Source organism: Neoarius graeffei, chromosome 23 (genome assembly GCF_027579695.1).
Source record: "Neoarius graeffei isolate fNeoGra1 chromosome 23, fNeoGra1.pri, whole genome shotgun sequence".
Lineage (NCBI taxonomy): Eukaryota > Metazoa > Chordata > Actinopteri > Siluriformes > Ariidae > Neoarius > Neoarius graeffei.
This window is the reverse complement of record NC_083591.1, coordinates 42,683,190-42,695,208: the sequence shown is the minus strand read 5'-3', so window position 1 is coordinate 42,695,208 and position 12,019 is coordinate 42,683,190. Positions and strand designations below refer to the sequence as shown.

General features: G+C 43.8%; 1 protein-coding gene across 2 annotated transcripts in view; it reads right to left on the bottom strand.

The window, feature by feature from the left end:
• zmp:0000000521 (spindlin-W) overlaps positions 1-11,645 on the bottom strand; it is a 60,167-nt gene extending 48,522 nt beyond the window's left edge. The window contains exons 1-2 of one of the 2 annotated variants that reach the window (XM_060906209.1): positions 11,569-11,645; positions 8,901-8,939 (exon numbers count right to left, since the gene is read on the bottom strand). In XM_060906209.1, the coding sequence (XP_060762192.1) occupies positions 8,901-8,920 (20 nt within the window). In that variant the 5' untranslated portion in view covers positions 8,921-8,939; positions 11,569-11,645. Of the gene's footprint in view, positions 1-8,900; positions 8,943-11,568 lie in introns of both variants that reach the window. The other variant, XM_060906210.1, reaches the window with a different exon arrangement.
• Between the last annotated feature and the right edge of the window lie 374 nt (positions 11,646-12,019).

The window sequence follows — 12,019 nt, the reverse complement described above, 5'->3', positions numbered from 1 at the left end:
GTATTTTGATACTGAATGAAGAAATGGGTTGTTCCATAAGGCATAAGTTTTCAGATCTAAACAGGCTTATGAAAGTGTGTTCCATAGCAGTAGGCAAATAATATATGAGGGGGAAGTTGTTTTTGTGCCAGATATTGGATGGGAAAAGAAAAAATGTTTGTGTGAATTTCCTATTTCAGGAATTAATATGTTAATACCAAACATGAAGAAAGATTTTACAAAGAACAATGTCTTTTTGTTTGTTTTCAACCTTTGAGGTGTTGAAAATTTATTACTGAAAATCTGGCAGAATGTTCTATTAAAGAAAAGATAAAAAGAAAATAGTCTTTGTGTGTGCTGTGAAGTGGTTTGAAAAAATTAAATCGGAATCGGCCAAAATTGGTATCGGCAGGTCACACTCCATGGAAAATCGGAAATCGGAATCGGCCCAAAAAATTGCAATCGGTGCATCTCTAGTAAAAACTAAACTTTAACTTGAATTTTGGTGAGTAATTTTCATAAATTTAAAAGACAGGTTTTCCACCAACATCAAGCCCAGCAAACTAATGGCCTGCCCTGTAATGTAAAGTTGGGTCGATGAATGAAACCAGGCAGGGTTCTGGTAAAAATTGTTTTAGCTGTCTTCTCTTAAAGAACTTAAAAGAATTTAGATTGAACTGAATAATCTCAAATGCTTCTTGTAGCTTGAAAATAGTCCCAGCAGGTGACTCTGAAGAAAAATACTGTGTGTTTGAACACCGCCTGCTGTAAACACTTTGCATACACCCCAATGACTGACTCCACCGACCGCCACGACACCACCGCGCACGATTCCCTCATCGGCACAGTGGAGCACCACAAATTGCTACCTGGTCTGTGGGAAACACTGCACGGAGCTGTATTTCTGAAATGCCAGCGTTACCCACACATTGACGAGACTATGGCGGCCCGCCATAGTCTAATTTGGGCCGCCACAGTCTCAGTCCGCACCCGCCCACACACACGGTGACACTGGCGCACCCGGCCCGACATTGCGTGCGTTGCCTATCTGAGACAGCATGAGGAGACAACTCTGATAAGCTACATCCTGTCTGCATCTACACGTTAAGGTAAGTTTATACAACTTTATGTAGCCTTTGACATGATTGAGGAGGTGACATTTAGGCTACGCTATTGTGCTTTATAGGCGTATGGAGAGCGCATTGATCAGACCCTCCAGGATTTCGCGATGTTGCCATTTGCAACTTCAACGCAAATTCAACCAATCCCTGCGAATTCAGGGCGGTGTTGCAATTATATCCAATTACCGCAACTTTCCCGCAAATTTGACCAATCGTTGGCGTCGTCTTGAGGTGACGTCGACAAACTACCTTCTGCCTTACTTCCTACGTTCAAGCGAAGCAGCATGTGCGCAGTGTTGCCAGATTGGGCGTGTTTTGAACATATTTTGGGCTGGAAAACGTCAGCAGTATCTGGCAACACTGCATGTGCGAGTCAGTGTTTCTGTAGGCTTAAATTCTGTTACTGAAAGTGTGTTATGTTTACAGTGAAGGACTGTGTGCACTTTACATTATTTTTTTTACTTAATACAAGAAATTAATGAATGCCAACATTTTTGCCAAAATGGTATTTTATTTTCCATTGTTTAGCCAGCTTCAGCATCATACTGTGAGATTCTGTTCACATTGTTTTTTTTTTCTTCTATGAAGCCTGAGCCATTTATTTTATTAGTTTATAAATTATTGCTTAATTTAGTCTTCAGGAGAGACTGCCTGCACACAGTACTAGTATTAATAGGTTTTTTTCTGACATGAAAGCTGAGGCATTTATATTATATTTTAAGGTAACTTCATGTTGTGCTGTGAGGTTCTCTGCACTTTAACTTTTGAACCAACAGGAGCATTTGGATAAGTAAAGCCTATTTTTCTGCATTTTCGTAGTCCTGGTAATCTTTTATATTGGTAAAGATGTTTATAGGACCATTTCTCAGTGTCTTTGTTTTTTTAATCAATAATTTTTCAGTAATAACTTAATATTTAACATATCACTCAATTTTAATCACAAAAAGAGAAAATCGCAACAATTTCTCGCAACTTTCACTTCCTCCCGCAATGTGATCGCAACAAAAACCTAAAAAGCACCGCAACTTTTTCATCGCAATTTTTTGGAAAACCCCCCGCAACATCAGACATTTTAGCCTGCAACAATCACAAAAAAGACCCGTGAAATCCTGGGGGGACTGATTGATGGATGACGTTAAGTGCATTGTTTCAGTAAAATTATTTTGTCCATTTCGTACTGGCAAACCTACCTTTTCTGTAAGGCAACAGTCGGCTATTTTGAGGCAATATTAGTTAGCCCTACGTAGTTATCTAATTCGTCAAATTAACTTTATCATCCTACCAGGATCAGGTCATTTCCAAATTCACCGGTGAAGTGCTTCCCGCTTGACATTGTATGTGCGCAGTCTATCCAAGTGATGGAGACGTGAAGTGACAGCAGTGATAAACTAATCTAGGTCTGCATGTACATGTTAAAAGGGAAAAGTAGTCTATTCTAACAGAGAGCGAACTTCGATGCCACTTTTGAGAATTAGTGCTAATAGCCTTAACGCGATTTGTTACTGGTGAGACGGAAAATGTTAAATTATTTTTAGCCTTTTCTAATCGGCTACCTTCTAAAGGTGAAGCTATTAGGCCACATAATTAAGGGAATGTAATGTTAGTTACCTACTTAATTAAATTAACTTCTTGACTCGAATTTGATCGTTTTCAGATTTACTGATGGAGTGTTTCTCCACTAACGTAGGCCTTAATGCAACGTGTTGAATGTCAGGTGACGATGTCAGCCTTATTGTAGACGCTACAGCTGTAACAGAAAATCTCCGATCCTTATGAAACTGATGCTAAATTTGTTTTGTTAATTCAGATCATAAGCATTTTGAATTATTTCAAAATGAGGGATCAAAATTCACCTCAGGATGAAGAGGTAGTGACTGAGGTAGGCCTAACATCAACTGCTTGCTGTCTTTGTCAGGATGTCAAATTGGTACAACACTCCGAGCAAGTGAGTGTGATGAATGGGGGCAGATATGGAGCACTTGCATGTGACGTCACAGCCGATCCAGATTGTGACAGACGCCATCTTGTCGGTCAAACGCCATATTTCCGCCTTCTACTTCTGGTTCTACTTCTGCTTCTACCTTTTCTTCTGGAAAACCTACCATATACAATTCTACTACAACGGCTGCGGCTACAAGCTCTCCCTACCTGTGCACGTTTATGTTTTTTGTGTGTATTTTTGCGTGTTGTTCGTCTGTATCGGACTTCAATATCCACTACAACCGTATGGACTTACTGGACATTGGTTTCCAGCAGAAAATGACGGTTTGTAGCGATTTCCATCGCATGCACAACATTCCGGACGAGATAGCGAGACCAGCGGGGTCTCCGTGGATTGTTATCGGAAGCAAAGCGAAGGAGGCGGCATCGGGAGTGGAAGCAAAAGCGAGGATGCAGAGCCCGCCTGTTGACTAATGCCGCTTTTCCACTACAAACGTGGCTGAGCCGTGCCGTGCCGAGTCGAGCTGAGTCGAGCTGAGCGGGGCTATTGAAGTTGCATTTCGACTACAACCGCGCTGAACCGTGCTGGCTGGAAGTGGGTGGACACATTGGGTGGAGTTAGCGAAAGTGGGTGGACGTCATGTGATGTCGTTAAGCAGCGCAAACAGTGACATCAGTGACAGTGGCGGAACAAGTCAGAGCCGGGCCGGGGGCGGGGCAAATGACCGGGCCCTTTATTAAAGCTTATCATAACATCATTTTAGGCTACAAAATGTCCGCAACTGCGGTGTTTACCAATTTCAACACTACCGGATGCAACTATGTTATTTAGTACATCAAGTCCTTCAAACGAACATGTAACTCAGAAACAAAAAACATTAGGATACTGTACATGGCTCATAATAAAACATCAATAGCCTATACTGCGCAAATTATTTGAAGGGCATACGAATGAGCGCTCAGAGTGGTGACAGGAAGAGTCAGAAATAAAAGGAGGGCGGTGCAAACCTCACTGAATGCACTGTGTTTACCAATTTCAACACTCCGGGGTGCAACTATGTTATTTAGTACATCAAGTCCTTCAAACGAACATGTAACTCAGAAACAAAAAAACATTAGGCGACATACTGTACATGGCTCATAATAAAACATCAATAGCCTACTGCGCGCATTATTTGAAGGGCATACGGCGAGCCTTGCGCTCCGCGAACTCGTCCACGATGCTCTGACTGATTCAGTGAGCTTTTAAGCGGTAGTCTCACGACCCGAATAGTAAACAATAAACATGGAGGACATGGAGTCGTTAGTGTTGCTGGTCTTGGTTCTGTGGCTTGTTGTCACCGACAACGCCAACAGATACTGGCAAGAGCGTATAGATGAGGCGAGGCGCATAAGGCTTCAGAAATTCTCGTAATTCATAATTATTCTTCTTCCGGGTTTGCGGTGTTTACAGATCCCAGCGCGCTCGCGGGGCGTGTGTGGGCATGTGAGGACACTCCTCCTCACCAATCAGTGCACAGGGGAGTGTCTGCTCACGCCCCCAGCCTCAGTCGGCACGGTTTGGCTCGCTTCAGCCCCACTCCAAAACGGTGCGAGTTTTAGGGGCTAAGCAGGGCTGAAACGAGCTGAGTCGTGCTGGTTTTTGGTAGTCGAAACGCGAGCCGTGTCGGGCTGAAGTGAGCTGAAGCGAGCTGAAGTGAGCTGAAAAAGGGTAGTGGAAAAGGGCCATATGCTCAGAAAACAGCCACTCAAATCTCCACTGCTAAGCCTCCATCTCTCCAACGCCAAATCCATGTAAACAAGACGGACGATTTGGAATTACAGCTGGAATTACCTTATTCTATTCTATTATCGGCTGGTCAGTGCTATACTCAATACTTAAGGTGACTTACCCGTCCAATGAGGATTGTTATTTTCTTGTTTACAAGATGCCACATCTGAGTCGCTGACAAATCCTGAATTTCTGTAAAGATAACTGTCCAGAGATTTATAAGCACGCAGTGCTTCACCACTGAACACCGAGGGAAAGTTGATGAGGTAATTATACACGTCTGGGTATTCCGCTGGCAGTTCAAAATCCACTGACACGGTTGTGAAAACTACGTCCGGTAAGCCATAAGGGTCACTAATCTGTAGATCGTTTATTTTAGACATATATCTAGTTATCTGTTCATTAGAAAAATGAGCCGTGTAGTCCGTCGGTTGAAATTGATCCATTCTGTACAGGAGTGCAGCAGTATTCAGCTGTGTTTTTTACTGACAAGATGGCAGCTGTGAACTTTCCGGTCACGTGACTGCAAGATCTCTATACCCATTCCTCAGCCACTTAGCAGGGATTGCCCTTGTTGTGCCGGTGTCGAGCGTGAATTGTGAAAGAGACTTTTCCACAATGAACAGGATAAGGACATCTGCAGGCAAACCAGTGATGTGAATTTCAATTTACATTTACCCATTGTTTTTATGCTCAAATCCCACCTAAGTTCAATCTCACTTTCACTTAATTAAATATTTCAGAGTGAGCTCTACAATCACATGACTCATTGTAGTAACAAGTTGTTTGCCATTTTAGGTCAAAACAGACCTTCGGAACAGACTGCAAGGAGAGCACCTGGCCGCCGGCTTGAGGATTTCCATTAATGGGCCACAACCAGAAGATATAAATTATGAAAGGGCACTCGAACTCTTTTTCTCAAAGCCAAGAAAAATCAAATGCACAAGTGCAGGATGTGGCTTTTGTAAATAGGGCAGGCATTTGTCAGGGTCACTTTTGACATACAGCAGAGCTAGAAGTCCTTGTTTTGGAGGACGTTTTGGAGGAGTTCAGGGTGTGAAATATTGTAGGATTTTTGGTTTGGTTTCTATCTGTAATATGTTCTTCTTGTAGGACTGCCCTCTGTAGCAACATGCTAAAATAAAATACAAGGTGCATAACCAATACCAACGAATTTGTTCTTTGTTAGTCTTAGTTTAGTAGTATTAGTAGGCTAAACAACCCCCCGCGCACCCCTGCAATTCAAGGCCAAGTTCACATTAGACCGTATCTGTCTCATTTTCTTCGCGGATGCACTGTCCGTTTACATTAAAACGCCTGGAAACGCCGAGAAACGGGAATCCGCCAGGGTCCACATATTCAATCCAGATCGTGTCTGGTCCGGTGCTGTGTAAACATTGAGAATACGCGGATACGCTGTGCTGAGCTCTAGCTGGCGTCATCATTGGACGTCACTGTGACATCCACCTTCCTGATTCGCTGGCGTTGGTCATGTGACGCGACTGCTGAAAAACGGCGCGGACTTCCGCCTTGTATCACCTTTCATTAAAGAGTATAAAAGTATGAAAATACTGCAAATACTGATGCAAATACTGCCCATTGTGTAGTTATGTTTGTCTTTAGGCTTGCCATCCTTCCACTTGCAAGTGGTAAGTGATGCGCATGCCCGATATGCACTGGGATCACACACACAGCGTCTCAGTCCCGAATCACTGCTCGTGCGCTTCACTCGCGCGCTCTGTGAGCTGCGCAGGGCCGGAGTGCGCACCCTCCAGAGGGCACTCGCTGTTCAGGGCGGAGTGATTTGGAGCGCAGGATGCCTGTGGAGCCGAGCGTATCCGTGTATTGGCGTTGCTGTGTGCACGCGAATCGTGTATTGGCGTTGCTGTGTGCACACTAATCGTTTTAAAAACGTTAATCTGATGATCCACTGATATGGTCTAATGTAAACCCCACCCAACTGGACACGCACGCCACGCCCCCCCCATGGGCTGCCCCCATAGTCTCCAAAATTTCTGTGGGAAACACTGAATGCTATTGGCTAGTTCGTTGCTTGGTTACGGTTACAAAAATTAGCAAATTTTGTCAACAAAATGGCTGACTCTGCTGACTCAGCAATGCCGTGTTTCGCTATATTTGATGAAGAAATGATAAACCAATTGAAAGCTGCAAGCGAAAATGAAAATACCAAAAAAAGTACGAATTTTTGGCTTTCTGTGTTTAAGAAATGGGCCACAGAAAGACAAATAAACAACTCTAGTGGCATACGAATGCTGCGTTAGACAAGGAGCTATCGCAGTTTTATGCAGAAGTGAGGAAAAAAAAATGGGGAAAACTACGAACCAGACTCTCTTAAAGTGCATATCACAGGTAAATTCAGGAGCAAGATCAATGTAATTCTCCTATTTTATATTAAACTTGGGTCAAATATCTGTCACATTCTGCATTCTCTGCAATTTTTTTTTACCTTGCGCAATACCAGAAAAATTCAGTTGAAATCAAGCCATTTGAGGCGAATTGGTCCGCCTCTGAAAAAACTTGGCATTTGGATTCCCCAGCAAACATTGATTTTCGTGACGTCGCGTGCGGGACGCCTCCTTCTGACTCCTACGTCAGCGCTGGTTTGTTTATGAGAAAACGACCTGGTGGTTTTCTGCAAATTTCTTCAACGTTATCGCGTAATTATTAAAATGGCTAACAGATGTATCGTAGGAGGGTCTAGCAACACCAATCTTGATGGGATTAGTACTCATCGTTTTCCAAAAGACCGGACAATGAGAGAGAAATCAGATGCTCTTGGTCTACACAGGCTGTGCACTGAAACCGTGCAAAGCTCGTGCAGCCTGCTGGCGCTTCCGCAGGTGACGTCACGAATCTGGCTCCAGACTCCCTTGGGATTTTTCCAGACGCGTTTTGTTATTTTATTTTTTTCTGCAGTAGACAGATGGCCTTGTGCAAAATTACTCTTCTGGATGAGTGTGTAAAGGGACATACTTTCATATAAAAAAAAACTAAACTGGTCCAGGATATGCACTTTAAAGGAGAACTTAAGTCATTTTTAAATTTGCTTTATTTCTTAATTAACATGTTATTCAATTACGTTTTTGGTTTTAGTAACCTTATATCGTGACTCGGATTGGCAACTAATTGCAATTAAATATTATGCAAGTACTCATCTCATCTCATTATCTGTAGCCGCTTTATCCTGTTCTACAGGGTCGCAGGCAAGCTGGAGCCTATCCCAGCTGACTACAGGCGAAAGGCGGGGTACACCCTGGACAAGTCGCCAGGTCATCACAGAGCTGACACAGATACCCCTTTTCCACCAAATCAGTTCCAGGGTTGGTTCGGGGCTGGTGCTGGTTCACAACTCATTCAACTTGCAAGCCAGCTGAGAACCAGTTTGCTTTTCAGTAGCTCGCAGTGCTAAGGGGAGCCACGTCATTACGTCGCTGTATACGTCAGTTACGTCGCTACATTTGCATAAACCTTGGCGCGAATACCGAAGCAAAAACAACACGGAAGAAGCAGCAGCAGCAACAACAACAACAACAATAATAATGGATGACTTTGCGTCGCTTAAAAATGGCGATCTTTCGCGGTCTTGTTATTGTTGTTGGTCTTAACAACTCCGCCCCCCCGCTGACGCAAGCGGTTCTTTCCTCTGGCCCAGCAGAGAGTTGGTGCTAGCCTGGAACCGGTTTTTCTGGCCCCAGAGCCAGTTCTTTGTCAGTGGAAACAGAAAACCCGGTTCCAAACTAAGCACTGGCCCCGAACCAGCCCTGGAACTGCTTTGGTGGAAAAGGGGCAAGAGACACACAACCATTCACACTCACATTCACACCTACGCTCAATTTAGAGTCACCAGTTAACCTAACCTGCATGTCTTTGGACTGTGGGGGAAACCGGAGCACCCGGAGGAAACCCACGCGGACACGGGGAGAACATGCAAACTCCGCACAGAAAGGCCCTCACCGGCCACGGGGCTCGAACCCGGACCTTCTTGCTGTGAGGCGACAGCGCTAACCACTACACCACCGTGCCGCCCCAAAGCAAGTACTACTGTGGGAAAACTAGTTGTGACTTACCTGCCCCTTTTCTTGGACATGTTTTCAGTTCAACAACTGCTGCTGGCAAAAAAGAAAAGGAAAAAAAAAGATTAAAGACAAAAAAAAACCCCTAAAACCAGAGGTTTACATCTGTAATTTAACACGTGATTTTGACATGACGTTAAACAGAATCTATTTCACTACGTTCACACTGCAAGGCTTAATGCTCAATTCTGATTTTTTTGTGAAATCCGATTTTTTTGTGAGGTCGTTCACATTAACAAATATATGCGACTTGTATGTGATCCTCAGTATGAACGAAAAGCGACCTAAAAGTGCTCCGCATGCGAATTGCAGGATACGACGACGTCACACGCAGTGAGCATGGCCAGTGTTTACGGAAGTAACCACAAGTTTCCTGTCTATGACAGTAGCCAGCATGGAGTACCTGGCGATGATGCAGTTGTTGTTGTTGCGACGGAGCCAGAACATGCACAATAGCCTGATGTTAAGGAGGAGGTTGAGAAGGAAGAGGGCAAGGGTTTTGGCTTAGGCGTTCTGCGGGGTAGTGACTGCAACCTCCGTTCAAAGGAACGTGTGGGTGCGGAGTTGCATTGATGTCATGCGCCATGTTGTTGTAACTTTTTTTGAGAGACCCGCCGCCTACTTCAGCGCAGAATAGTGATGTTTGTGGCTTGTTGATGACGTGTAAGTCGGATGAATGCGACCTGGCGGTTCAGACTGAAGTCGGATATGAAAAGATCGGATAGGAATCGGAATTAGGACCACATATCCAAACGGCCTGGGTCGGATTTGAAAAAATCGGATCTGTGTCGTTCATATTGGCTACGTTCACACTGCAGGCTGAAGTGACTCAAATCCGATCTTTTCGCCCATATGTGACCTGTATCCGATCTTTTATTGACAATATGAACGACACAGATCCGATTTTTTCAAATCCGACCCAGGCCGTTTGGATATGTGGTCCTAATTCCGATTCCTATCCGCTCTTTTCATATGCGACTTCAGTCTGAACCGCCAGGTCGCATTCATCCGACTTACACATCATCAACAAGCCACAAACGTCACTATTCTGCGCTGAAGTAGGCGGCGGGTCTCTCAAAAAAAAGTTACAACAACATGGCGCATAATCACGGGCGCAGATAGAGGGTGGGACTCGTCCCACCCAGATTTAAATTCACCTCGTTCGGTCCCCCCCACTTATAGGGAGGAAAAAACGTCTATGCTGTCTTTCTTTGCATAAGGCAAACCTCACGGAAAAATCAAAAGACTAATTACCATTCGGTTTATTGAGGTGCACAGCAGTGTATACATAGTTGCAACAACTCACATAAAACAAAGACTGGTATTCGGTTGGTTGAGCTGCGCAGACTGCACAGGTTGCGAGCTCGAGCTTGGTTGCTATGGTAACCCACAACAAGTTTGACAGGCATATCGGGGTTGGGGTTGGTTTGCTGGCAGCTTTGTCCCCCCCCAGTTCAAAAAACGTATCTGCGCCCCTGCGCATGACATCAATGCGAGGGACGCTTCGGGCTGTGAAGGTTCTGAATCTTCTCAATGGAAGGACGCAGAGGTTAGGGAGCTGATTTCCATTTGGGGGGATGCAGCTATTCAAGCTAGATTGGATGAGTCATACCGCAACCGGGCGGTTTTACTTCCGTAAACACTGGCCATGCTCACTGCGTGTGATGTCGTCGTATCCTGCAATGCGCATGCGGAACACTTTTAGGTCGCTTTTCGTTCATACTGAGGATCACATACAAGTCGCATATATTTGTTAATGTGAACGACCTCACAAAAAAATCGGATTTCACAAAAAAATCGGAATTGAGCATTAAGCCTTGCAGTGTGAACGTAGCGTTGGTCAATAAAAGATCGGATACAGGTCACATATGGGCGAAAAAATCGGATTTGAGTCACTTCAGCCTGCAGTGTGAACGTAGTGTTGGTCTCTTCCAGCTCACAGGATAACCCTGATGAGACAAACAGTCAGCTTGGATTCAGCAGACTGGAACGTCCCACTCATGTCTTGTCACTTGAGATGTGTTATATGACCGGATGAACAACATCGTCCATATTGCATAACAACGATTTATACACAATGTACAAGGAAAAAAGGAAAAAACAAACAAACAAACAAACAAACCCGGGTCTGGCTGTGATTTTACACATAAATACCTGCATTGTGCGCGAGGCCACGGATACACTGTTTACCAGCAGATGGCACGTGCTAATACTGCGGCATAACGGCTGACTAGCCGCTCAGCGAACTAGCTCATTAGCTTAGCTTAATTTAGCTTAGCCTAGCCTAGCTTATTTTCCTCTACAGCTACAAACTATTTATTTGGGCGCCTAAAAAGAGTTATACTACTCACACACCGAATAACATGCCTCTCTCTCTATACATACACAAGCTCTGAAATATAAACATATTTATATTTATACACGAGTATATAACCAACATATATCTATATTTATATATATATAGTAAATTTGGCTAACTAGCTAGCTAGCTAGCTAGCTAACCAAACAACCATGTTTAACGTCACCAAAAAAAAAGCTCCTCGTTTAGCCTGCGCAGCAAGCAAAACCCGCCTCAAATTAAACCTATTTGTTTCACAATTCACCTTTATTACTCGATATAAACACAATATCAACGTAGCGGAGTAAATAAACAAAAAATTACCTGGCCTTTATGTTCATGTCGTCCCTCTGCAGAAAATTGTCTGCCTCATAGACGTCGCGACGTCAAAACGGTGCCAGTCATCGAGGTTAAAACTACAAATCCCGAAATGCCCCAGGAACAACGCGAAGCACTGAGTATCGCCGTTTTCACGCGTTGCATGCTGGGAAATGTAGTCCTTGTTTAAGTTTCTTAGAAACAACTTGGATAGATTCCGTCACTTACTGTCAAGAAGTGACGCGTTTTGAGCAAACAAACAAACAAACAAACAAACAAAAACTTCGGATTATTTAGATTAGATTAGGTGGGGGGGGGGGGTTTCAAATAAATACAGGATGTTTTATCCTGATATGAGCAGACATAAATTAATTATACTATTGCATCATATAAGCTTAAAATTAACACAGAGTTGGATATTAAACATTAACATCAGGACAATAATATTTAGAGTACC